This window comes from Primulina huaijiensis, chromosome 11 (genome assembly GCF_012295235.1).
Source record: "Primulina huaijiensis isolate GDHJ02 chromosome 11, ASM1229523v2, whole genome shotgun sequence".
In the NCBI taxonomy this organism is placed as follows: domain Eukaryota; kingdom Viridiplantae; phylum Streptophyta; class Magnoliopsida; order Lamiales; family Gesneriaceae; genus Primulina; species Primulina huaijiensis.
Genome location: NC_133316.1, coordinates 13,723,141 through 13,750,008, shown reverse-complemented (window position 1 = coordinate 13,750,008; position 26,868 = coordinate 13,723,141). Strand labels below are relative to the sequence as shown.

Sequence of the window (26,868 nt, the reverse complement as noted above, 5' to 3'; positions counted from 1 at the left end):
GTCCTGAATGTTGCAAACATCAACAGACAACATCCGTAACGATGTTGGCTGAAAATCGTGTTTAATTGATCGTGCTTTTCGGGATCACGTTTTGCTTTCTTGTTTACGTTTTAGTATTATTGGTTGTTTTAGAAAGCTTTTATTTTCTCGACGTGTTGAGGAAATTGATTTTTGTGATAATCACTAGTGATAGGTTTTTGTGTAAACGATTTGGTTTTCTAGTGATTAATTTTTGCTATAAGGCACCGCACAAGTATTTATACTTGTGCATATTTAATCTTGTCCATCTATTTATTTAAAATCGATTTGTGTTACAAAATATTATATTCTGCTGCATGTTGTCCTAGGATGTTGTAACATCTGGCTCAACACCTAATTCAGATAAAAAAACAAATTCGTCATTTTACATCCTATTTTGATATTATTATTATTTTTGGTATCTGTCGAACAACACAATATAATAATCCCTTACAGGGATAATGGTGAGAAGAATGTAGTTAGTTCCAGTTTATACACACCTTGTTAGTTGTGAGATCAATCAGGACCGAGCCATATCATTTCTACTTAGCTGATAAATTCTTGAAACTCTGGTATCTAGTGAGTAGTAATAAATATCGATAGTTCCTAAAAATATTTCTGAAGGATTATGGAAGTGTCGAATCTGCGGTTGGACATATCAGAATGGAAGTGTCTGTATTGACCACATTCAGAATCATAATGGGCAATTCCATAAGCCGATGCATGACAAAATTTAAAAATTTGAAACTGAATAGGTTATATATGATACTTGGACTATGCAAAACTAGTAATTCTCTGTGTTCTTGAAGGGAGAATCTAAGAAATTTGGAAGAATAGTGTATGAATCCAAGGTTAAGTCTACACTTTCAGACTTAACTTCCAACTTTAGTTTAAGTAAGGTTAAAAAGATCTTACTTGAAAACATGTGATTTCAGGTGTTGGGCATGGAAAGATGGAGGTATCATCTCAGAGTTATAAGGCTTCTGAAGAGATTGATAGTGCAGATATTGATCTGATAAACGAGGAAACAGAATATGACGTCGAAGTAGTGTTACAAACACGAAACACGCATGGTTATAAGGCTTCTGAAGAGAATGAAAGTGCAGATATTGATCTGATAAACGAGGAAACAGAATATGACGTCGAAACGGTGTTACAAAAACAAAACATACATGATCTATACTGTCCTAATTGCAATTCTTGCATCACAGGAAGGGTTATTCTTCGCAAAAGAAAACGCACCAAAATTCAAATTTCGGTTAAGAGTAATAAAACAGAAAAACCACCAGTTCAGGAATCTGATGATCAAGTTCATCCTCACCATATTGTTGGTGCAGAAGAAGATGTCAATCGTGACTCAGGGCCCGATTTATTCAGATGTTTCTCATGCTTCAGCTTTTTCATTCCAACTGGTACCGATTCGTGCATTGCTAATGAGTTTTATAGGAAAAACAAAAAAATCTACATGTTAATTATGTAGTTAGCATATTCAATTCAAAACAATTTTACCTATTCAGGAAATGGGTTCAAGTTCTGGAAATTTGGGGACAAGAGTAGGAAAAAAAATGTCCGGGATGAACAAGTACCACGTAAAAAGAGCTGGCTTTCCTCTGTATTTGCACCACACAACCAGGACACAGCAATTGAGCAAAGTAACTAGTTCACTTGGCTCATTCCATTGTTCTTTATGTATATCATTTAACTGATTAAGGCACAGTACGGTACGGTACAGATGTTCCTCGTGCTTCTGAACCACTTTTAGGGACTGTAGAAAACGATGGCACTTTGGAACGTGAAGATAAGATCTTATTGTCTCCAAGGCATGAACATTCCACAAATGGATTAGTAATATAATAATATATGGTTCAGGAAACGGACCACAAAAAATAACTGAGAAGATAGGTATGGTAATCAGCTTTAACTTTTCTCCCATTAAAAGTCTAATAGGACGAGACCCGTTGAATTCATGGTTTTGATGAATGCCACCAAATTTTATTTTCAGATGCTAAAATGGAACGGCATGAAATAGTCGCTGGTTATCATTTGAAAGAACCAAAAATAAGTAATGACCAGTTTGAAGAAGTCACTGGCTATCACTTGAAAGAACCAATAAGAAGCAAGGAGCAGCTTGCAGTATTCGCTGGTTATCATTTGAAAGAACCAATAAGAGGCGATGAAGAGTTTGAAGTAGTCGCTGGCTATCACTTGAAAGAACCAGTCATAAGCAAAGATGTCCAAGTCACTCATGGCAGTGATCTACTTGAAACATCTACTAGTTTTAAAAATATGCGGAATAAATATTTTTTTTTTAAAACTCGCATTTTCAAATTAACATTTAATATAATCATATTTATTTGACCATAAAAATAACGCGGTTTAAAATAACCAAACATTTAAAATCATACGTGAACATAAACGTATAAAAATCTTAAAATCATCAACGTATTAAAATATTCCTTTCCTCCCAAATTTCATAAATCATAATGCGGAAAAATAATGGTCCTCGGGTCGTGTCGCCGCACCACGTCTGTCTACTCAGAGTTCGGCACCTCCAGTCTCTTCATCATCAATCTCACCTGCATCACACATGTCTAGTGAGTCTAAAGGCTCAACACACCTGTACCAGGAATAACAAGTACATATACAGGCACACAACAGTGAAAAATATCATACTCAACATATCTTTCATGAACTTTAAAACATCACTACAAAAAAATGACATATGACAACGGTTAAAAACCGTTGTCGTATCCATTTTAAAACTGTTGTTAAAGCCCCTGTGGTTAAAGGGTACGCTCAAAGACAACGGTTAAAAACCGTTGTTGTAGCAACATTTGCGACGGTTATTGAAAACCTTGCGACGGTTTAATTGCCACGGAAATCATGTCAACAACCGTCGCTATTTAGCGACGGTTTATATAACATCGGCGCTAAAGTTAGCGACCGTTTATTCATAAAGTCCGACTCTAATTAGCAACGATTAATTCATAATTTCCGTCGCTAATGTTTTCAGTAAAATAAAAAAAATTACTTTTAATAATTTAACAAATCTAAAAAAATGACAATAAATTACAATTCCACGATCCTAACATTATTCGTGAACTTATTTAACACAAAAAAATTTATCAAAAAATAAAACAAAAATATTTATCCTAAATCGAAATTAAAATATTGTAAGAAAGAAAAAATTTTAAGTGTTGTGATGTGGTGTGAATGAAAATGAAACGAAAACACTGATATTTATAGACAAATTGCGACGGTTTTTTTGTTAAACCGTCTCTACTAGCGACGGTTATTTCAATAAACCGTCGTACCTTTTAAATAGCGGCGGTGGTATTTAAAAACAGTCGCTAAATTTAGCGACGGTTGGGGTAATCCGTCTCTGTATTTAGCGACGGTTTTATAAAACTGTCGCTATTGTTAAAAACACGACGGTTTTACTTGAAACCGTCGCTAAATATAGCGACAGAAATTAAATTGTCGCTAAATGGAGCGACGGTTGTAGTCAAAACCGTCGCTAATTTAAAACTAGCGACGGTTTTTACATCCGTCGCGATATTTAGCAACGGATTTATCAAAACCGTCGCTAAACAAAGCAACAGTTTTAATGAACCGTTGTTGTTTGTCAAAAAAACATGCTAATCGACAACGGTTTTTTAAAACCGTTGTCGTATATCGTAAAAAACACGCTAATAGAAAACGGTTTTAAACCGTTGTCGTAACTCATATACAACAACGGTTGTTGTTACAACCGTTTTGTTTAGCAACAAAAAAACCCGCCCATAGACAACGTTTTGCTAAAACCGTTGTCGTTGACCCATAAAGACATTGGTTTTTTAAAAACCGTTGTATTTTGACAAAAAAAAAATTCAGAAAGACAACGGTTTCTGATAAAACCGTTGTCTTCTGAGAGTGGTTGTATGTTGATTTTCTTGTAGTGCATGAACATAAACGTGTCGTATAAAATCATGTCGTGTCAAATCATGTCATCTCATATCATCATATACGTGTCAAAACAGCTCATCATGTCATCAAAATTTAAACATTTTCTTTTAATTGAATTCAGTTCATTAGTTGTGACTTTCGTATTAGCTCTATCGATGGATCCATCTATAAAAACCGTGGTACCCGGCAGCAGGGGACATCAGCGACAACATTACCTACCCACTGAGCCTGGGCCTCAGGTCATCATATCTCATGTCATCGTATACATATACATCGTCAGTCACAACCAAATCACATCCTTCAAAAATATCGTAATTTTCATCACTTAATAAAAACATGTATATGTGTAACTTTTCCTTTAAACCAAGCATGCAACGTGTTTGTCATAATTACGTAAAAATCGTAAAAATGATGCATAAACATTTAAAATATCATATATTTGTGCTCAGGGCGCTGCCAAGACCGAAATCTCACATCGGGTGCACAATGACCATTTTGCCCCTGGAAACCCGAAAATTATCGTTTCATCCATGGACCTTTAAAATTGACCCGAAGCTTACCAAACTCCTTAAAATCTCCCAAAATATTTTTAAAAGTGTTCTTAGACGTAAACCCAAGCCAAATTCAGAACTTAACCGACTCGTTTTAAAATTTGGACCGGAGTCCCGGTTTTAAATCGAATCGACTCGAAACTCTACCAAATTCTTCCCAACTTTCTAGCATACCTTAAAAACACTAAAATGTTCCAAAAACCATGTCATTATCCCCCTAACACACTGCTGAAAATTTCCAGAAATCCACCTAACTCTCGGCCAACCCATTTCCTAAAATCCTATCACAACACATGGCCCCCAAACCATAATTCTTTCGGTCCTCCCTCTTACAACCACCTGTCCAACCATTAAACTCACCATTAGGAACCTAACTACCCTTCTAAACTAAGCCCATAACCAAGCGAAAGCCACTGTACAACTCCACTTATAAACCAGCCGAAACTATCACATCTCCCTCGATTCACGCCATGCTTCCAAGGATCGGCTTCTCCCTCAACCAAACACCCATGACTCCTTCCTGACATCTCACTAGAGTCTACAAGGTCTGAAACATGGCTGGTTTCGAGTTCGTGCACAGCCGAATCCTCCCTACATCAACCAAACCCATTACCGAACCAATAAACATGAGCCGAGACCACCCTTACAAAGTGCTGTCTGATCGATCTCTTTTCCAGCCTACCATTCCACTCCCTACGGTGAAAACAGTCTTCGAACACAACCTACTTCAGACCCCTTGCACAAACTGAAGGAAAACGTGAGTCACAATTAAAAGAAATGCATGGCATGGATGAAAATCGAAAGAATCCTTCCTGCTCCTAGATCGATCGAATGGTTTCATGCATCATACACAAATCTGGTATATATATACGTTAATGATGCAGCAAAAGAGGATACAAAGCATGCCTGAAACGATGCACAACACGAGGGACTCGAGGTGGAAGCCGGAGGAAGTTTCTATGCAAGAACTAGTCACAACCGAGCCTTCAACTGGTGTTATTTTTTTGAAACCAAGGGCACTGAAATCTGAAAGGGAAATGGAACGTATATCGGCTGTGGGGGGTTACGGGAGTTTAAGGGTTTATTTTATAATAATTAGGTAGTTAATTAAATAATTAATGGGCCCTAATATGATAATTAAGAGTTTGAAAAGGGTTTTAAGCCCAACAAACTTAAAAGTAGGCCCATTAAATCCAAACGTACTCCGGAAAAATACTTCGTGTTGAAAAGGTTTTGAAAATAATAGCCGAACGCTTAAAAAAAGTCCCTCGATTCGATAAAATTTGCGTACCGTTAAAAATAAAATCCTGCGGGTAAAAATAGCCAATAAAATCCCCTTTTTTAAAAAAATACCCTTAAAAACACCTTATATTAATTAATAAAAATTAATCATGTAATAAAATAATTTTCCTGAAAGTTCTCCGTTCCTCGTTCGAGCGTGAAATGCATCTAGAAATCCTAATGCATGAACTTTAAAATAAATCATGAATTAAATAAATCACGAATTAAATCCTAGCATGCATAAATTATGCATAAAATAATTAAACACAATTTAATGAGATAAACATGTATTTAATGCTTTAAAATAATTTAATAAACTACCAAAGAAATTTATTAACTCGCATGCATGCGGTTCACGTGGACCTTCAAATTTTCGGGACGTTACATTTGAAGTTGTAAAGTTGCACCGAAATGGGAAGGAATAAAACTAAATACATTTTGTTGATCTTTGAATTGTATTTATTATCTTTTAAAGGACGAACTCATGGTTAAATTACTAACTTTTAATCGCTAATTAATGTTTCGGGCCAAGTGATTCACTGCGGTGTTCCTAAAGGAGTTAATAAAGTTAGCTTAAAACCACAAAAAAATCTTTTTTGTTGTATACTGGAACCTCTTAACTTTAGTGCCAAATGTTTTATTCCACAATTTAAATTGTTTTAACATTCAACCTAATGAAAATAGAGCTGAGAAGCTTGATTTATATTGGGAAAATGTAATAGGGGAAAAACACATTGATGGAAGAAGAATTCCCAAAAGCGGTATCTTCATGATTAGAATTTGAAACTTATCATCATTTTACAAGGAAATCGTAGTTTCACGTTTTAATGGACTTCAATGGCCATCATCTCTATTCTCTTTAATTGCTCAATATTTTCTAAAACCATTGAAATGAAAGTAAGCCATGCATAATTATATACACATACACTGAACACACAGAAACAACGTTGATCATGTAACGGAGCATGGAAATTAGATTTTTTATTCGACAGATCGATAGTCACGAACTGTCCTCACGGGCAATGATAGAAGGTAAATGCACAAAAATACCGCAGGAACTTCCTAAGCATGGAATTCTTCGGGTTCTATTGTCATGTCTTTCCGACAGCACCGAGTTTCTCATGGCCTCAGCTTTCATTTGAGCTGCTCTTAGCTTGTTCAATATTTTTTCCATGGATACCGATCTCTTCTTCTCAAGTTTCATCTATATAAACAAGTGTAGTTATTATTAAGAAAACACCAAACAAGTTAATTAACCTCTTCAAAACTTTAAAGGGCATTAGTATATTTGTCAAAGTCATTACATTTTTAGTTTCAGGCGTGATTGTACTGATTTCTCATGTAGCGGCTTGTACACAAAACGATGCGATGATAAATGACAAGACAAACAATAGTTATATCTTCTAATTCTATGACGAATATGTTAGTTTACAGGACCATATATCTATTGTTGCACCAAAAGCTATTCAAGAATTCAAGGCAGAGGTTCGACATTAAGTGGCATGGATTTCAAAATGGCACGATTTTTGGTCTGATAAATGCTAATTTTTTATGTACGAACCTCCAGTTTCTGAATTGCAGCATCTGCTTTAGCCTGCTGCAACTTCTCCCAAGCACTTATCTTGGCTTCTTCTCTTAGCAACCTGTAAAATAGCCATGCCATCTTAGATCTTCTTGAANACTTCCGTTGCGCTGCTCTGATAACATAAGTGTAAGTTGTCCTTACATCTCTTCAATCCTAATTAAATTGCCTACCGAAATCCTCGTTTGCGAATCCTAACTTAAAACGACTTACGGTGACCTAGATCCATTTTTCTATAACCTCGAATTTTGACTTTTCTCAACATTCCCAATATTAGAAATGGCAGTCCAATCTTATTGCATCTTACTTTCTTATATTATACCAAGGATGTTCATTGTCCTGTTAAGTTAGCATTTATGCAGTTCAACTTAAGGAATCTTAGCACCAAAATTTACTAATAGACTTCTATCCTGGGTAATACACTTAATAGCTACACCTTATCGCAACCTCGTAATAATATTAGCCTAGATCCTCGAATCGAATCCTCATCTTACAGCACCGATCTTTCGTAACTCTAACTACTTACAAGTACATTCCAAATATAACTGTGTTGCTATTCTTAAATTCGATTAGTGTTAATCCATAAAACCCAAAATATACAATATCGATCTCCTATCTAATTAGTAAATTCCTTCTAACATCAATTGCATGCTTAAACTATTTCCTTCCCAATTACAATATGGTTGAGGCCTAAGACCCTTGGACTTTCCTCATTGAAACAAATGTTACATTCTTACGTATCCTCAATGCTCAATTAATTCTAGCATATATAACTAAATAAGTTATCCCATGGTAGCATTAGACTAACTTTAATAAATCAGTTTCACTTATAATCCATAGAGTTCTATAATTCCCATATCAAGAATTTAGATTTCTTACTAAAAATCTTAATATTCATTCATTTGTAACATATGATGAACATCACTGATTTCCTTTTGTTCATTTCAACCAAAAATTTTTGGATAAACACTTATCTCATAAACTTGAAATTCAAGCTTACTCAACCCAAATAGTAATATATAGTATAACTCCAACGCACATATCCGCTTAGTTCCAAGTTTCTTAATGACTTTCAAGATTCCTCAAGACAAGGTGTCTATCTCACCTCTTACATGCGTCTATCAAATGTCTTAACCATCAATCACATCAAACTTTCTAGAGAAATTAAATTCCAACAAAGGTATAATTTTAACTCTTAAGATCACGATTAAAAATTATGATACATCAAACTTAAGTTCCCAAAATTTTGTTAACTCGGTATCTATTCTTATAACTTAACTAACCAATCAACTTTACCTTAAATTGTATCACTTTAAGTTCTTAAATTGCCACACCATCATATCAATAACGCTTAAATTTTCAAGCTCAAGATTGATTCATCCTACAATGTCTTTGATTACCATTCCTTATAACATTATAACCCAAATATCTAAAGGCTCTAAACATCCTTGAAGCCTAAATTATCAAAATTCCTATCATTTAAATCATTCGATTTCACCTACTGCTAAACTAGTCCCCGAAATTTCTAAAAATACTTGCAACATTAATTCTTAATTCCTCAAAAATTATCCAATTTTTCCTTAATTTTTAAAATTCCACAATTACCCAAAAGTTCTTGGCGTTCCTAATTCTATTTTATAGGTTTTCCGTATCATAAAGTCAATAATTTTAAGCTTATTAAACCCAAAATCAATTATCATAATCTCGAAAAATTACTGATTTAACCCAAGTGTTCCTCAAAAGTTCGAATTTATTCCTCAAAATTTTCGGAATTCGCAATTTGGCCCTTAAAGTTCTCGAAGATTACCATTTTGGCTCTACAACCCTACGAAATTTGCATTTCTGGTCTCCATAAAATTTTTCGATTATAGCCTCATTAAACCTTAAAATTCTCGAAACTCATAATTTAATCCCAAAATTCGATAAATTCAAAAATAGTCCATTCGAATTTTATTTTTGCACTTAGGTCCTCAATTATTAGTTATTACAATTAGGTCCTTATAATTCTCAATTCATGCAATTCAATCCTTAAATCCAACTGGGTAGAGCATGCATCCTAAATACATTCTACGTTTTTATACTTCCAAAGATAATCGTAGTCCCGAATCATTAATCCTTACATGGTATCCTCAAAAATTAACTTGACTAGCAACCACGAACCATCAGTAATTTCTTAGAAAATCTACAAGTCCTAAAAACATTCATAATTTTTTAAGTTTAACTTATGGCCCATAAATAGAACATCAATACTACTAACCCAAAAATTAATATAGTCAAATAATTTTCCAACATTTACTAATTCCCAATAGCAAAATTCTTATCACGTCCAATTCCACCACAAAACCAGTATGCATAAAAATCATATAATTTCTCACTTCATGTCATAAAATGCATAAAAATTTTAAAGCACGACGACAGATAAACATGTACTGCAAAGCATATATCATGTAAACATGTAGGTGATACCATTAAAACATTTAAAAACATGTAATATCATACAACTAACAGACTTGAGGCTTGAAGACTGAGCGGCAGAAGCTGGCGACGGCACAATCCTATACAGGACCCTTGCTCTGATACCAACTGAAACGTCTACTATTTTTAAAAAAATGCGGAATAATTTTTTTTTTAAAGCTCGCATTTTCAAATTAACATTTAATATAATCATATTTATTTGACCATAAAAATAGCGCGGTTTAAAGTAACCAAACATTTAAAATCATACGTGAACATAAACGTATAAAAATCTTAAAATCATCAACGTATTAAAATATTCTTTCCTCTCAAATCTCATAAATCATAATGCGGAAAAATAATGGTCCTCGGGTCGTGTCGCCGCACCAGGTCCGCCTACTCAGAGTTCGGCACCTCCAGTATCCTCATCATCAATCTCACCTGCATCACACACGCCTAGTGAGTCTAAAGGCTCAACACACATGTACCAGGAATAACAAGTACATATACAGGCACACAACAGTGAAAAATATCATACTCAACATATCTTTCATGAACTTTAAAACATGAACATAAACGTGTCGTATAAAATCATGTCCTGTCAAATCATGTCATCTCATATCATCATATACGTGTCAAAACAGCTCATCATGTCATCAAAAACTTAAACATTTTCTTTTAATTGAATTCAGTTCATTAGTTGTGACGTTCGTACCAGCTCTATCGTATCAGCTCTATCGATGGATCCATCTATAAAAACCGTGGTACCCGGCTGCAGGAGACATCAGCGACAGCATTACCCGCCCACTAAGCCCGGGCCTCAGCTCATCATATCTCATGTCATCGTATACATATACATCGTCGGTCACAACCAAATCACATCCTTCAAAAATATCGTAATTTTCATCACTTAATAAAAACATGTATATGCGTAACTTTTCCCTTAAACCAAGCATGTAACGTGTTTATCATAATTGCGTAAAAATCATAAAAATGATGCATAAACATTTAAAATATCATATATTTGTGCTCAGGGCGCTTCCAAGACCAAAATCTCACATCGGGTGCAAAATGACCATATTGCCCCTGGAAACTCGAAAATTATCGTTTCATCCCTGGACCTCTAAAATTGACCCGAAGCTTACCAAACTCCTTAAAATGTCCCAAAATATTTTTAAAAGTGTTCTTAGACGTAAACCGAAGCCAAAATCAGAACTTACCGACTCGTTTTAAAACTTGGACCGGAGTCCCGGTTTTAAACCGAATCGACTAGAAACTCTACCAAATTCTTCACAACTTTCTAGCATACCTTAAAAACACTAAAATGTTCCTAAAACCATGTCATTAGCCCCCTAACACACTGCTGAAAATTTCCAAAAATCCACCTAACTCTCGGCCAACCCATTTCCTAAAATCCCATCACAACACATGGCCCCCAAACCATAATTCTTTCGTTCCTCCCTCTTACAACCACATGTCCAACCATTAAACTCACCATTAGGAACCTAACTACCCTTCTAAACTAAGCCCATAACCAAGCGAAATCCACTGCACAACTCCACGTATAAACCAGCCGAAACTATCACATCTCCCTCGATTCACGCCATGCTTCCGAGGATCGGCTTCTCCCTCAACCAAACACCCATGACTCCTTCCTGACATCTTACTAGAGTCTACAAGGTCTGAAACATGGCTGGATTCGAGTCCGTGCACAGCCGAATCCTCCCTACATCAACCAAACCCATTACCGAACCAATAAACATGAGCCGAGACCACCATTACAAAGTGCTGTGCTGATCTCTTTTCCAGCCTACCATTCCACTCCTTACGGTGATAACAGTCTTCGAACACAACCTACAGCAGGCCCCTTGCACAAACTGAAGGAAAACGTGAGTCACAATTAAAAGAAATGCATGGCATGGATGAAAATCGAAAGAATCATTCCTGCTCCTAGACCGATCAAATGGTTTCATGCATCATACACACATCTGGTATATATATACGTGAATGATGCAGCAAAAGAGGATACAAAGCATGCCTGAAACGATGCACAACACGAGGGACTCGAGGTGGAAGCCGGAGGAAGTTTCTTTGCAAGAACTAGCCACAACCGAGCCCTCAGTTGGTGTTATTTTTCTGAAACCGAGGGCACTGAAATCTGAAAGGTAAAAGGAACGTATATCGGCTACGGGAGTTTAAGGGTTTATTTTATAATAATTAGGTAGTTAATCAAATAATTAATAGGCCTTAATATGATAATTAAGGGTTTGAAAAGGGTTTTAAGCCCAACAAGTTTAAAAGTAGGCCCATTAAATCCAAACGTACTCCCGAAAAATTTTTCGTGTTGAAAAGGTTTTGAAAATAATAGCCGAACGTTTAAAAAAAGTCCCCGATTCGATAAAATTTGCATACTGTTAAAAATAAAATCCTGCGGGTAAACATACCCAATAAAATCCCCTTTTTTAAAAAAATACCCTTAAAAAAACCTTATATTAATTAATAAAAATTAATCATGTAATAAATAATTTTTTCCTGAAAGTTCTCCGGTCTCCGTTCCTCGTTTGAGCGTGAAATGCATCTAGAAACCCTAATGCATGAACTTTAAAATAAATCACGAATTAAATCCTAGCATGCAAAAATTATGCATAAAATAATTAAACACAATTTAATGAGATAAACATGTATTTAATGCTGTAAAATAATTTAATAAAATACCAAAGAAATTTATTAACTCGCATGCATGCGGTTCACGTGGACCTTCAAATTTTCGGGACGTTACACTACTGGTAACAACACTTATAGGAGACGAAAATGAAATTGTTAATGAAGAACCTGCACAAGATGCTATCTCCGTTTCAAGAAAAGGTGGATCAAATCTGGTGATCTTCTCAAACGATGGATCTACTAATATTGAGAAATCTGAGGGAGGCCAAATACCCATTCAGACAGCTCAAAAGGGAAGCACGGGTACGTAGAAGGTTTTCACCTTGAATCTTTCATAGCTATAGTCCTCACAAGGTAATCATTCTGTCCTTTAAACTTAGAGGCCAAGTATATCCAACTGAAATTTCACAAGAAGTTACTACAAAGACCAAATTAGAGGTCCAAACTGGGGAGCCGACAGTATTTTATCCATTAAAGATGCCTCCACGGTAAATGTTAGTAGTATCTTATCCAATCTCAAAGCAACCATATGGCATCCTTTAACATTTTCTAATTTTTATCATGTAAAAAGCAACCATAAGTCTTCCTTTAACATTTCTTTTCTATTTTTTATCTTGTGATTTTTTATGCAGGGGAGGATACTGTAATAACTATAGACTCATATCCAGCCACTGAAATAATTCAAGGCATAGTCATTCCAGCAGAAACAGTCATTCCAACACAACCTGCCACTCAGACTGGTATACCAGCGCAAGAACGAACAGACGATGTTAGAAGAAATTCTAAAATAGAAGTTATTAAGAGCATAGTTTATGGTGGATTGGCGGAGTTGATTACCAGCCTAAATGTTGTGTCATCTGCAGCTGGAGGTGATGCCACCACATGTAAGCATCATATAACATTCTCATTGCAATAAAGTGCTAGATCTATGGCTTTGTATAAACTTCTTCTCTTGGATCACGGTGAATATTCTAGCTCTCGGAATGGCCAATCTGATAGGAGGATTCTTCGTCATTTGTCACAATGTAAGGACACTAACCCTTTTGAAACAAGAATCATCATCTACATGCAAACGCAAATTAGAAGATAAGTTGATGATACTAAAATTGCAGCTTTGGGAACTAAGATGTGAGCAAACAGACAGAGGAACCAGTCAAAGTGATCGATATCAAGAACTCCTAGGCCAAAGGCGTAATTTCAAACTTCATGCAATAGTTTGCGTTCAATCATACCTGATATTTGGCTTAACGCCTATCGTAGTGTATGGTTTTTCATTCCGGCAAAGTGAAGAAAGAGAACTAAAACTTGTGGTGGTAGGAGCAGTCTCTCTCGTGTGCATTATCACTCTATCTATTGGAAAGGCCTATGTGTGTAGACCACCCAAGGCTTACGTAAAAACAGTAGTAAATTTTGTTATATTGGGATTCATGGCCTCGGGAATTTCATATGCTGCCGGTGTGCTGGTGAAAAGATTTTTGGAGAGGCTTGGTCTGTTCCAATCAACTTCAGTTTCTGATATGATTTTTAATCGAGACTCAACATGGGCTTCTTATTGACCTCTTTGTCCATAACTCACGCCTGGATCCCATTGCTTTTGCTGATCTGATTTCTGCAGTGAGTGTTTGATTTATGTTTCATGAGTTCTCCATTTTCAAATTCCGAAACTGTGAGATTTTGTGTTCATGAAATGGTTTCCTTGCTACATTTTTCTTTGTGAAACCCAACGACAAACTTGAACCATTTTTCAGCTGTCTGATAAACAAGTTAGATCTCTGGAGTAATATCAACGAGATAGCAAGTTACATAATGAAAATGTGACTGCTAAATGTATTGGCTGTCTGATAAACAAATACATACATCTATGGAGTCACGAAGGTTGATAAAAGTATGAAGTGATACAAACATGTGCTACCACCTAACAAGCTTGAAACTTTTAAAAATACTAGGAAGAAGCACGTGTGTTGCACGTGATATCCCAATGATTATTGTCAAAAATTTTTGTTTGCAAACTTTAAGTTAAATTATATAATTAAAAACTATCTATAAAAGAACACAATGATATATCATCAGGTAACGGAAATAATAAACATTTTAAAATGTAAACACAAATATTTATTAATAGGAAAAATCTAATATAAGACTAAAAATAAAAAAACAATAAAAATGCATGGTGCAATAAGTTATGATGGAATCAAACTTTTTTTTGCTTGATCTTCACAGATGCCACATTTTGTGAGTCATTTTTAGATTTGACTTGTCTCTTTCTCTTTGTGGACGAAGAAAGCTTGTCATCATCTTCTATTAGGATGTGGGTACTTCTTTTGGCATCATCTGATAATTTTTTGTTGTTTTGTTGGCTTCGTGTCTTGGACATAGAACTATGTTTGATGTTTTTTCTCTTTATAAAAGTAGAAATTTTTTCATCATTTTCAATTTGAATTTGAGCATTTGCATTGACATCTTCGATCGAATTTTCCTGATTTGTGCTTTTGCATGGGCTTTTGAAATCCTTCAACTACAATAGAATAAGTTGCATTATTTGTCTTAGTCTTTTCAGCAAATTTGAAAAGAAAGTTGTATTCTTCCTTTTCTGGCATTTCAAAATTGTCAAATTTTTCTTAACCACTTGCATCCTAAAAAAAAAACCAAACACAAGTTAGTTATAGAGCTTAAAACTTTAGGTGTTATTTGTAGTAATGTGGTATAAACTAACCTCCGCGACTGACTTCATATAGTCTTTCACTGGACAACCAATAAAAGCAGCAGCTACATCTTCAAACATTGTAATTTTTAGATTGTCATTGTCTTTTTTGACATTTATCGTAACTCGGTACCTGTGCATGTGCCAGTATGATAAAAAATATAAATGCATGCTATTATTTCATGGAAAAAAAAAATATGATGGATTTATACCTCGGCACTGCTTCGGCAAGTATATGAACAAATTTGGTACAAGTTGTCGCATCTTTTGTTTTAATAATTGCTCTTGAACAATTGCTACAAGCTTCGTACCATGGGTTAAATCTGTTTTCAACTTCAAGTACATATCCTTTGAAAGAGTAGTATGTGTTCTAGTTCATTAGAACATAAGAGCGATACATTCGATAAACCAAATAAAATTAGTGTTTTGGATAAATGGGAGAAAGAATTAGTGAAATAAAAGGAAAAAATTGTCAAATTTTTCTTAACCTCGGTTAAATTTGTGCGTTCATTGAGCAATTGATTGAAGGTGATTTCTTTAGAACATTTCAGTTTAGTAGCCATCCACAAATCATCGAGATTGCGGTCTTTAAAACCCGAGTTCAGCCTGTTTAATTTGTCAAAAACAACAAGTATTAGTAATAAAAACATGTGATTATAAGATGTTACAACAAAAGTGAATTTTGGACTTGTTACTACGTAATCAATATGTGTATTTTCACATATTAAATTATACAACACTCTTATTAATTTGGTTAATTATAAATTGCAATTAGTATAGGCATGCGTACAAATTAAAAAACTGACACCATATATTTAAGTTCTCTGATTCAGTGCATGGTGGGTTTAGAAATATCGTAGTAGTATATGTGGATTTCAATTGAACTGTGTCTGTGTAGAAAAACTGAGAAGTGAGTATTTTAAATTATTGATCAATACATTTATAATATAATCGACAATACCTTGGTAATGTTGTCTTTTCATATTTGAGAAAGCAATTATATGCTAGCTTCTCATTCACCATTTCCTCTAACCATTGGCCTTCATTGAAGGCGAGATCGTCCCACAAATTTATTGTAACAATATCATGTGTGAGAAAAATTATGAAAATATAACATATTTTTTGAAAGAATCGAAATGTAATAAAATAGTTGTGCTCACACACTACAACAAAAATGGCTTTTCGCAGCGCGCAAATCCACTTTCCGCGGCGCGCATTGTTAAAACTCCAAGATTATCAACGGCGTGCGTATGCGCGCAGCGGATAATAGTATCCGCAGCGTGCCTGCGCAGGCCGTTGATAGTAGTATCCGCGGCGCGCATACGCACGCCATTGATAATCTTGGCGGATACTATTATCCACGGCGCGCATACGCACGCCGTTGATAATAGTATCCGCAACGCTCATACGCACGCCGTTCACTCGCGAAATATTATCTGCAGCGTGCATCGTGATGTTAATATTCATATCCGCAGTATGCAAAAAAATTCTACATCGTTCGTTTGCAAGCCGATAAAATCAAATTCGTTAAAAAAAATCAATCAAATGGACACACAATAAACCAAAAGTTTAATCAACACAAAATTGATAAAAGTCATTGTGTTTCAGTATATCAAAACAGAAAGTCTGAAAAACCAAAAGTTTAATCAACACAAAATATGTATCAATCGCACAATACTATAAATTTAGATAACCATGCGACCGTGCTTCCTATCGCGTCCTCGAGAAACTGCATTTCATCATTTGGTCGAATTAGGTCCACTTTCTCCACCAAAACCTTATCAACCCAGACTTTCCAACAAGATCTACCAAGAACAACGTGATGCACTTTTGTGTTTGGATCTGTGGATGCAATTCGACCTTCTGCAACAACTAATTCATCAGCACACCAATGAAGCAGCTTACATTTAGTATTAGCACGAATATCTCCGGGACTCACATTCCTCAAATTTGACTGTAGATAAACAATGAAAAGTTATTGATTCAACCGTGTCTATTTTTTAACAATTTTGAGATTTAAAATTACATAATTTAAAGTTAATTACCTGAGAAACATGATCAAAATCACTATTTTTCTTGGCACCAATATCGATATCACCATTGCTACCAACTTCATTCCCGATACCACTACCAATACCACCACTAGCAACCTAATTTTACAATCAAATCGTGTCAAGCGATGTAATCATGATAATTCAGATGCATTTAAGTGTGTATATATACCAAACATATTTTTTATATGTTGTTTTTACTAACCTGTTCTTGCTGATTTTGTTTATTCATATTTTGTAAAAACATGGACCTCATTTCTTGCATTTCTAGCTGATTTTGTTGCATTTGTTGTTGAAGGCTTTGTACCATAGTCTGAAGTTGTTGAATAGTTCTATTTTGTTTCACAGAAGCTCCAACTTTCGATGGTGCAACTCCGAAGCCCATTCTGCGCACTCTACCCCGAGCTTTCTTGCCAAACACAAGGCTAATTGCATCATCAACAATGTTAGTTTGTGTTTTGAGAATCAGGTGGACATTCTTGTATTTCTTTCTACAAAAAAAAAATTATGAGAAAAAAAATTATGAGACAACGGCAGTTTTACAGAATGGAAACCAATAACCAAATATGTAATCTACTTTAGAACAAAAAATGCACATGTTAATTCTATTTTCCCAATTACACATTACCTTATACAAGAAAAATGATGCAAAGTTAATCTAATTATTACCATTTTCTCTCCAACAGCTTGAGTACTAGGCTCTCCATTTTTTTTCTTGTGACCTTCAATCCAAACTTGCGATCTCGTAATTTTTGTATCTGCCGGGCTTCTCTTTTCCTTTAATATAGAAATATATAAAAAATCGTTAGAACATGATTCAAAAGATGTATATATCACTAATTACATAAATTATATAAAAAAAAAAGATTACCATAATGTGAGTCAAACGAGCATAACCTCTCCGGCTCATTGTGTGAATGTGATCTTGTTTTTTCCTCATTGCTCTAAATCTTTCACTCTTTTCCTGAGATTAGTTAAAATCGCAACTCGAAAAAAATTGACTTTTTCTTCCACCTTTGAACTGGTTTTTGTACCTCTTTTGAACTATCCTGCTGCTTCCTCTTTTTCCTCAAAGTGTTGACAGTCTCACCCTTTTGCTTTTTACCCCAGTCATTTTCAATATCTTTCAATGCATCGGCAATTTCTAACCCATTCAAAGGTCTAGGTTTTCCTTTACTCTCTTTTATCCCATTAAACCACTTCTTCTTCTGACGAAATGGATGATTATGAGCAAGAAATCTCCTGTGGCCTAAGTATGCAAACTTTCTATTATACTTAAGCCACATAGAACATATGTTTTCACCACATATTGGGCAACCGAGTTTCCCTTTTGTGACACATCCAGCTAGGTTTTCATAAGCTGGAAAATTATTGATTGTCCACATTAAAATAGCCTTCAGATTGAGCATTGACTTGCTAAATGCATCATACGTCTCCACACCGGTGTCCCACAACTCCTTCAAATCCTCCACAAGGGGTTCCAAGTATACATCTATATCATTTCCCGGTTGCTTCGGACCTGGAATCAGTAATGTCAGCATAAGATTTTCCTTTGTCATGCACAACAATGGAGGAAGGTTATAATTTACCAAAATAACTGGCCAGCAACTATATCTGCAACTAAGGTCACCAAAAGGGTTGAATCCATCTGTTGCAAGACCAAGGTGGAGATTTCTAGGATCTGATGCAAAATCAGGCCATTTATGATCTATCGTATCCCAAGCTACTGAATCAACTGGATGACGCATCATATGATCTTGACTTTTGTGTTTGGAATGCCAAATCAACTCTTCAGCCTTTTGTTTTGATTTAAACATCCTTTTCTGTCTTGGTATCACTGGAAAATACCGTAGGACCTTTTCAGGAACTCCTTTACAAACTTTGGTGGTGACTTTGTCTATCTTCCATCTTGAGGATCCACACTTTGGACACGAGTCCAGATCTTGAAGCTCCTTTCTAAATAGACAACAATCATTTGGGCAAGCATGAATCTTCTCATATCCTAAATCAAATGGTTTCAACAACTTTCTCATCGTGTAAACAGTTTCTGGAAGTGTGTTGTTTTCTGGAAGCATGTCACATAAGATCTTAAGGAGCTCATTGAAACTATTGTCTGTGTGACCATTAGTAGACTTGTAATTGTATAGTGTGACGACTGCTGACAACTTTGTGTAAGATGTACAACCAGGGAAGAGAGGAGTTTCCGCATCTTTTAATAAATCATCAAACTCATAATCTTTTGCCTCAGACATAGTGTGTCCAACCTCTTCTTCTGGCAAAAAAACATCCTTATATAAGTGATATGCCTCTCTACTTTCATCCTCTTTCTGAACTCCTCCTGAACTACCTTCAGCTTGAGATTGTGAGTTATAAGTTTCACCATGGAAGACCCAAATAGTGTAAGAAAGATCGAACCCCTTAATAATTAAGTGGTCGTACACTTGGTCAAATTTCATATACTTCTTATTTTTACAACGCTTGCAAGGACATAAGATTACTTCACGTGTTTTTGCATAGTTCCGAGCTTGTGCTATAAATTTTTTTACCCCTTCTTCATACTCGGGTACAAGCCTAGAAGGCAGATGCATCCATTCTTTATCCATCTCGTGAACAAACCTTTTTCATTTATATGAAATAATTATGATATTTTATCAATACACACACGCACATATATACACGATGATAATTTAATTTATATGATATAATTACTTAGGTGTCAGATCTTATCCCAAATTTTCTTTTCCAAAATATTCCAAACATTTTTACAAGAGAACACCACATAATAAATAAAAAAAAACTTAAATAGACTTCACCAATGTATTTTCTCCATAACTATTCATGGGAATCATCAACCTCGATAGAATAAAAGGATAAACAATAAAAACACAAAATAAATATCATAAGCTTTATTTAAAAGTTAAAAAGGGGAAAAAATATTCTAAAACAAAAGAAACACATTACCCTTTTCAAAAAAATGTAAAATTAAAATAAAAATACATTCTAACAACTAAAAAATTAATTATACTACAAAAATCAGTGAAATGCACTGAATGCATGCTCCAAAACACAAGTGATAATGGTCAATTAAAAAAACAATAGTTTTATTTTACTTATTAGTTGTATTTCGGAATGATTCTTATCTTAGTCCTAAAAAAATTGTGGACCTATGAAAATCCAATAGTTTTTGAGCGAAAATTGTAGGTTGGGTACCTGAAAGTTGAAACCGAAATGGCATAGAGCACTAGTGAGCCCAATGTCAAGACCCTTTGCTACAAACTTGGCACTGATGGCATCTAGAGGTTCGAAAGGTGATGGCAACTGTTCATTTGCTGACTTCTCGGCTGCAGAATTGTGGTTTGGTCCAGCGTTCTTTTCCCCCTTGAACTCTTTAGTGTCATCCAGAAGCACAGAACCTTCACATCCCTACAAAAAGCATATAGCAACTCCATTAACATCAAGAAATGCAGTCCGTCCATGTTCTAACTTAAAATCCTTATCAGTTTTGTCATGCCATATGCTCATAGATGGCGCAACAAAAACTGTGCATAACGGGATTCATCAGTAACTATTTTGCATCATTCTTCACTCTAAGAAAACAATTAACTCAAGTTACTAGACCAGTTCAATCCATAATTTTGAAAGACCATTTACTACTACTCTTATTATATAATCATTATGTTTATTAGGACAAACAAGTCTAATAACAAGTTATTAGGAGACTTATTATGTCTACAAAACAGTCATGAAAGTGTAACCGGAGGAGGGAAGCAGCGATTCTGTTGTCATTCTAAAATGCTGCCCAAACATCACGACTCACTATCATGGGCAATTGAGGGCAAGACCTAGCATAAAAACTGTAACTAAGAGGTACATCAGATTTGTCATAATAACCATCATTGGCTGCGAATGTATCAAGAACATTGAATAAAAGATTATAAGTAATAAGAATATTCTGAAGTATTGTGAGCTTGTATCCCAGATATTTCACAACTAATGTTTTCAGTTTACTTAATTAAGCACCTTAACAAAATAAAAGGAATAATTGTGAGATGTATAACTATCCTTGCTGCCAAAATTTCTTATCTTTATGAAGTTACTTGAAAGCTAGATTACATTTCAATTGCAGAGAAATGTGGAATCATTTTTAGTGTAGGTAACATCTCCAAGCTTTTAAAAAACGCAAAGTATGACGAAACATCACTACCATGCTTCAACTTTTACAAGTTTAAGCTAGTTTAGTAAGCAATTCGCAGAAATACACATAACCAATTCACAGAAATACAATCCGATGAAACTGCCCAAATGGATGAGCACCTACTTCAATGAGTAATTTCAATGAAACCAAAGATACATCAAAATCAAGACCTACATTTACAGAGCAATCATAACATAATTACCGGATTATTTATCAAAACCAGTGATTGTTCCTAATTATTACAGAATCGTGCGAAGGTCGCTTACCTTTCAGATTAGGGCATTTGAAGACTGAAATCAACAATAACGACACAAGCGGCGCCGGTTAGGAGGACGTGGCGGCGAAGATGGCGGATATGTAGAGGCGGCGAGAAGGATTTTGAGAAAAAGAAATCGGCGCACAGAAATGAAAGAAAAGAAATCGGCGCACAAGAATGAAAACTGAGCGCGCTTAGAAAATAAGTGCGCGCTTTTTTCATTCACAGCGTGCACATAAAGAGCACGCCGTTAATAATAATATTAATGGCGTGCTTTAAATGCACGCTGTTAATATCTAGACACGATTTTTTTAAAAAATTTTAATACTATTAACAGCGCATATAAAAAGCACGCCGTTTAATACTATTAACAGCGCACATAAAAAGCACGCCGTTAATAATACTATTAACGGCGTGCTAGTTCACACGATTTTTTTTTAAAAAAGATTAATACTATTAACAACGCACATAAATATGCACGCTGTTAATAATAATATTAACGGCGTGCTTTTAATGTGCGCTGTTAATAGCGCGCTGCGAAAAGCTATTTTTGTTGTAGTGACAGAAGGTTCATCAATATGACTTCTCTCCGAGAGCCTGTGCTATTGTCATCCCTACGAAACTGGATCGATTGCTTGACTTTCATAATGACACCTATGACATCTAATAAATAATGGATAGTAATTAGTTATACTAATAAAATAAAAGATATATTTACAAATCAAATGATTGTTGAGAATTACCGAGTGGTTGAGCATCTTGTGAAGATTTCTTTATGTCCCCAAACTCATAAAAACTGAAAGCGTCGTTAGAGAAACTGATAATATTATCTGTTTCTGTGATTGTTGTATTTGTTTGTAGGACCAGCTCAATTTTTGGATTGATGTTCGGGAAATTTTTGTTTATTTCTCTTATGTCTGGATTAGATATGAGGTAACTTCTGTTGAACTTGAGATGTTCATGGAAATATTGCATGGCATTGGCAAAAACAATCCCATATATCATAGTACCCTGCAACAAATAAGGGAAGTCAAAATGAAAAAAAAGAACCAAAAAAATGCAATATCAGTGAATAAAGAAGACAAAATATACAACTCCAATTTTTTAGCACTTTAAATTTTAACAAATATTCGGCCAGTGTTTATCTAATGTAATCTACATAGTGACGAGGAGTCGTGATTAGTATAGCTCAAGCAATATATGAATATTAATAAGAACCAAAAAAAGATAACTCAATGAACTGTTTATGAAGGGGGGAAAAACAACGTAAATATACTTCACATAGCGCTAGAATTACATAGTTTAGAAGTTTTCATAAAAAAATATTAATAATACCTCTTCATCCAAAAATATAATCTTCCGGATTGGTTTCGAATTGGCCTTTGAAAATAGGCTGCTTCCTTGTCGAAGAACCTTAAGCACGAGCGTAGTAGCCTTTTGATTTGGTTGCAGAGAAGTAATAGAAGATAATTCTGAATCAGCCATTGAAACAAAGTTATTTAATTTGAAGACAAGGAAGAAGAAAAGTTTTAAGTGTTTGAATTTGGAGAATAACCTTTGTTTATATATAGGTAGTCTCACTTATAACACATTAATTACATATAATTTTTTCCCAAATACAATTTAAGTCAGGTATAACTAGATATAAAGAAATGAAGATTCGGACGTTTTCAATTTGAAAATTTGAAATGTGACCAATAAAATTTCATATTGTTGGGAAAAAAATAAATAAAATATTTGGACTTATCTTCTTTTTTGAACCAAGCAGTGGATGAGTATTGATAGTGTGGAAACATATGTCCCTATTTTTCACAAACATCCTATGAGAATAAATCATTAAATGTATTATGAAATTGATTATCATCTCAGCCTGATTTCTTCGATAATAGTCCAACCTAGTCGTTTCAAGCTTTATATACATATCTACTATGTACTGTTGGAACAATCTACCCGCATATAGAAGAACTGATGTCAATTGATCTCTCATTGTAACTTATAACAATAATATTCTTGACAGGACACCATTTTATTGCTTTCTTTATTGATACCTATGATAATATGAAGATAACAATAAAACATCATTAGAATAAAAAAGCTAATAAATTTTTTTTATATCAAATGGTAAATTGTGCAAGCAACACATGCAATGTTGGTGTAAACATTTAAATTCAAATTCAACGTCAGTACTTTTTAATTTAATTTAATAATAGTTAAAATGATTAATTGCACAAATAACATATAAGTAAATTTTTTGGTTTAATTAATTTTAATTATAGATTGGTGCACAAACGTATATTAATGGTATCAATAAGCTTAGGAAATATAGATTACACATAGGAATGCAGAAAAAATTAATAAAAGTACCTTGTTGTTCCTGGTTAAGCATATCTTCAATGGACGAAAAATTAGTTTCTCCTGTGAAAGTTTGTTTGTTGCCACATATACTTGAACCGGCCGTGTATTTCGGAATATTTTGATGCAACCATTTTCTCCTAGTGGAAAAAGAAGTGGATATTGTAATGGATCATAACATCCGAAATAGTGTTTAATTCTATGATATGCATCATTATGTCAATGGATAACAATATCTCTATCATATGGTATATTAGGATTGTTTCCTTCAATCCAAATTGCTGCAACTTGGTCAGCTGTTGGTGAATTGTAACAACGTTGATCGAGCGCCGCATTTTCACGAATATGTAGATTTATTTTGTCAATACAAGGAATATCATTTATCCACCACAACAATTCCGCATAAGGGTTATTTCCCATAACTTTCATCAAGACTTTCATTGTGAAGACCATGCAATATGGGAGTGCACCAATTGTGGAAGAAATTCATGCAGAAATTCATCACTCCCCAATTGCAATTTAAAGACAACTGAAATCACCCCATTATAGCATGAATCTCGAGTATGTACCTTGAACCAAGAAGAGACCACGTTCATACGGGAGAGATTAGTACAATCATCCATTTGATTAGCCATCAGCGTCATTCGTGGAGCGACTTCAGAGCTTACCTTGTAAGCTGATTTTCAGTGCCTATAAATAAGAGGACTCCTCATGCAGAACTTGCACTTCCAAATCTCGAAATCCTCTCTAGCATCACCGTGTTCTCGAAGCTTTTCGCCCTCTAGGAACAAAGCTCTGCCGCAATCTCACCATTCACGTTTCCTTGAGCAGTCAGATTACAGTAAGTGGGTTTTCTCCTTTGTTTTCTTTTGTTTTTGATATTATTAAATAAAATTGCACACTTATATTTATTTAAGTGGCCCTTGATATTTATACTCTTTTAATAAATATGGTCCACTTATTTGATTATTTTTAAAGTGGACTTTTGAATATATAAATTATTATATAAAGGATTTGGCTCACTTATTTTCTTTTTAAGTGAGCATGATATATTTCGAAAATAAATTAAATATGACTTTGAAAATTCGATCGGCATGATATATTCGTTTCCATTTGTTATGAAATCCCCTGAATTATTCGTTGTTCGATATCAGTTATAATATTTGAAAGCATGTTGAATTATTTGAAATGCACTGTAATGATTCGATTTAGAAATGGTAAAGGAAATTCCGAACTTTGATATTCTCTGTTTAGGCCCTGATGCGGTGGGTTATAATAACCGTTCCTTTGGCCTCGCCCCTTAGAGGAGTAACATATAGGGGACTGATCAGTAAAACCATAGAAAATGAGATGATTTTCAGTGCTATATTCGTATTTTGTTAGTATTTGATTCAACATGCTTAATATTGAAATTACGATAATTTATTCGTATGTATATCCTCGATATTTGTTATGCACGATCGGCCCCCATTTACTGAGTATTTCCCAAAATACTCACCCCTTACATTCCCACCCAGATAAGAACGAGGAACAAATCGAGGATGAAGAGCAAGATTACTTTTGGGGATGGTGATGAAGCAAATCCATTCGAGACCAGTCGAATTTATTCTGTGCTTTAATTTTATCAACATGTATTTCGCTTCCGCATTTTATTGTAAAGACGATTACTTGTTATGAAAAAGACTGGTTATTGCGAATTACTACGAGGCTTGTTGTTTTGCAATTATGTGATTGTGAGACAACGCCGTTGTCGACTAACCCCAGTCTCGGGGCGTGACATTTAAGTGGTATCAGAGCCGTCAGGTTCATAATCCGGTTGGGGAAGGAAATTGTTCGGAAAAATTTTCGGTGAAATTTTAAAAATCGGCCAAATCGGCCAATGCAGTCCCTCCGAAACGGCCCAACGAGCGAGTTTCACCACTTTGTCATGAGATAGGGGTCCAAATCGCGAAATTCCTTCGTTTAGACCTCTGAAACCGTGTTTTTGTCGTTTAGGAAAGTTTCGTAGAGCCTATAACTTTTCGTAGGAAACTCCGAATTCGATTCCGTCGATTGTTCGGGAATCCTCTCGACATGTGCTTTCCATCCATGTACACATCTCGAAAATTTCCATTTTTGGAAAATTTTCGATAAAATTCTATCCCTGCATTTTACTGATTTCTGTTCTATATCATTAAAATTATTCTGAGCCTTTCCATTTTCTTTCTTTTGATTTCAGGAAATGGCTTCAAGTTCTTCTATGCCTCGCACTCGGACCACGGCACGCATGAGTGTTATACCCGTCCCCGACAAGGATCTCATTATTAAGGACCTTCGAGCATCCCTTGCACTAGAGCAGAAAGACAACGGGAAATTGCTTGCGACATTACATAAGCTGCAAGAAGAAAAGCACGAGCTAGAGGAACAGAAAGCTCACCTCAATGCTCTCTTGGAACAGACCTCCTTTATAGCGGTCCAACGGCATCAACAGGATGCATTGATCCGTCAAGAGCTACAAGATTCGGTGCAACATCTGACTATGCATAACGAAAATTTACAAAATCAGGTTCAACAACTTCAGGATGTCCTTATCAACTTAGAACGGGAAATGGAACCAATAGAAGAGCCGATGGAAGATGAAGCAGTAGGAGATGGCGAGATTTTAGATGATTAGGGACTTAGAGTCGTGACTATTTGTAATAAGGATTTATAATCCATTTGCTTTCTCATGAATTTTCTCTCCTTTTGTGCTTCCTAAAACTTGGATTTGTATTGCTTCCCTTTTCGTTTGAATCAATAAAAAGTTTTATTTGATCAATGGTCAATTTCAGTTCATGAT

General features: G+C 35.0%; 3 protein-coding genes and 1 long non-coding RNA gene across 5 annotated transcripts; 1 reads left to right on the top strand and 3 right to left on the bottom strand.

Moving 5' to 3' along the window:
* Positions 1-6,742: 6,742 nt before the first annotated feature.
* LOC140987244 (uncharacterized) lies at positions 6,743-7,441 on the bottom strand. The gene is made up of 2 exons (XR_012177092.1): positions 7,357-7,441; positions 6,743-6,999 (listed from the first exon to the last, which is right to left on the bottom strand). It is a non-coding gene; the product is annotated as an uncharacterized lncRNA (long non-coding RNA).
* Positions 7,442-11,838: 4,397 nt separating this feature from the next.
* LOC140988404 (membrane protein of ER body 1-like) lies at positions 11,839-14,066 on the top strand. The gene is made up of 5 exons (XM_073457422.1): positions 11,839-11,952; positions 12,552-12,798; positions 13,128-13,379; positions 13,459-13,520; positions 13,608-14,066. Exons 1-5 carry the CDS (start codon positions 11,839-11,841, stop codon positions 14,049-14,051), a joined length of 1,119 nt encoding a protein of 372 aa, XP_073313523.1. The 3' UTR covers positions 14,052-14,066.
* Positions 14,067-15,142: 1,076 nt separating this feature from the next.
* Positions 15,143-23,302, bottom strand: LOC140987243 (replication protein A 70 kDa DNA-binding subunit B-like). Of its 2 annotated transcripts, none has more exons than XM_073455678.1 (8): positions 23,034-23,302; positions 22,442-22,709; positions 22,262-22,361; positions 16,158-16,236; positions 16,005-16,086; positions 15,685-15,802; positions 15,409-15,566; positions 15,143-15,329 (listed from the first exon to the last, which is right to left on the bottom strand). In XM_073455678.1, exons 1-4 carry the CDS (start codon positions 23,181-23,183, stop codon positions 16,209-16,211), a joined length of 546 nt encoding a protein of 181 aa, XP_073311779.1. In that variant the 5' UTR covers positions 23,184-23,302; the 3' UTR covers positions 15,143-15,329; positions 15,409-15,566; positions 15,685-15,802; positions 16,005-16,086; positions 16,158-16,208. The 2 variants fall into 2 exon arrangements, with proteins under 2 accessions (XP_073311779.1, XP_073311780.1); XM_073455679.1 differs by having other exon boundaries at positions 15,409-15,544.
* LOC140987242 (uncharacterized) lies at positions 16,858-18,232 on the bottom strand. Its single transcript, XM_073455677.1, has 5 exons — positions 18,119-18,232; positions 17,917-18,024; positions 17,453-17,734; positions 17,242-17,346; positions 16,858-17,150 (listed from the first exon to the last, which is right to left on the bottom strand). The coding sequence occupies exons 1-5, from the start codon at positions 18,185-18,187 to the stop codon at positions 16,860-16,862; spliced, it is 855 nt and encodes a 284-aa protein (XP_073311778.1). The 5' UTR covers positions 18,188-18,232; the 3' UTR covers positions 16,858-16,859.
* Positions 23,303-26,868: the final 3,566 nt, after the last annotated feature.

What these genes read in the sequence shown, in the direction of transcription:
- LOC140988404 (XM_073457422.1), top strand. Translation starts at nt 11,839, where the DNA reads ATGATGCAGCAAAAGAGGATACAAAGCATGCCTGAAACGATGCACAAC. An exon ending in AGCTCAAAAGGGAAGCACGG is followed by an intron (nt 12,799 to 13,127) that starts GTACGTAGAAGG and finishes TTTTTTATGCAG; the next exon opens with GGGAGGATACTGTAATAACT. An exon ending in TGGAGGTGATGCCACCACAT is followed by an intron (nt 13,380 to 13,458) that starts GTAAGCATCATA and finishes CTTGGATCACGG; the next exon opens with TGAATATTCTAGCTCTCGGA.
- LOC140987242 (XM_073455677.1), bottom strand. Translation starts at nt 18,187, where the DNA reads ATGAGGAAAAAACAAGATCACATTCACACAATGAGCCGGAGAGGTTAT. An exon ending in AAGCTGTTGGAGAGAAAATG is followed by an intron (nt 17,735 to 17,916) that starts GTAATAATTAGA and finishes TTTTGTAGAAAG; the next exon opens with AAATACAAGAATGTCCACCT. An exon ending in AACAAAATCAGCAAGAACAG is followed by an intron (nt 17,347 to 17,452) that starts GTTAGTAAAAAC and finishes TTGTAAAATTAG; the next exon opens with GTTGCTAGTGGTGGTATTGG.
- LOC140987243 (XM_073455678.1), bottom strand. Translation starts at nt 23,183, where the DNA reads ATGGCTGATTCAGAATTATCTTCTATTACTTCTCTGCAACCAAATCAA. An exon ending in TTATATTTTTGGATGAAGAG is followed by an intron (nt 22,710 to 23,033) that starts GTATTATTAATA and finishes TATTTGTTGCAG; the next exon opens with GGTACTATGATATATGGGAT. An exon ending in ACAAGATGCTCAACCACTCG is followed by an intron (nt 22,362 to 22,441) that starts GTAATTCTCAAC and finishes ATTATTTATTAG; the next exon opens with ATGTCATAGGTGTCATTATG.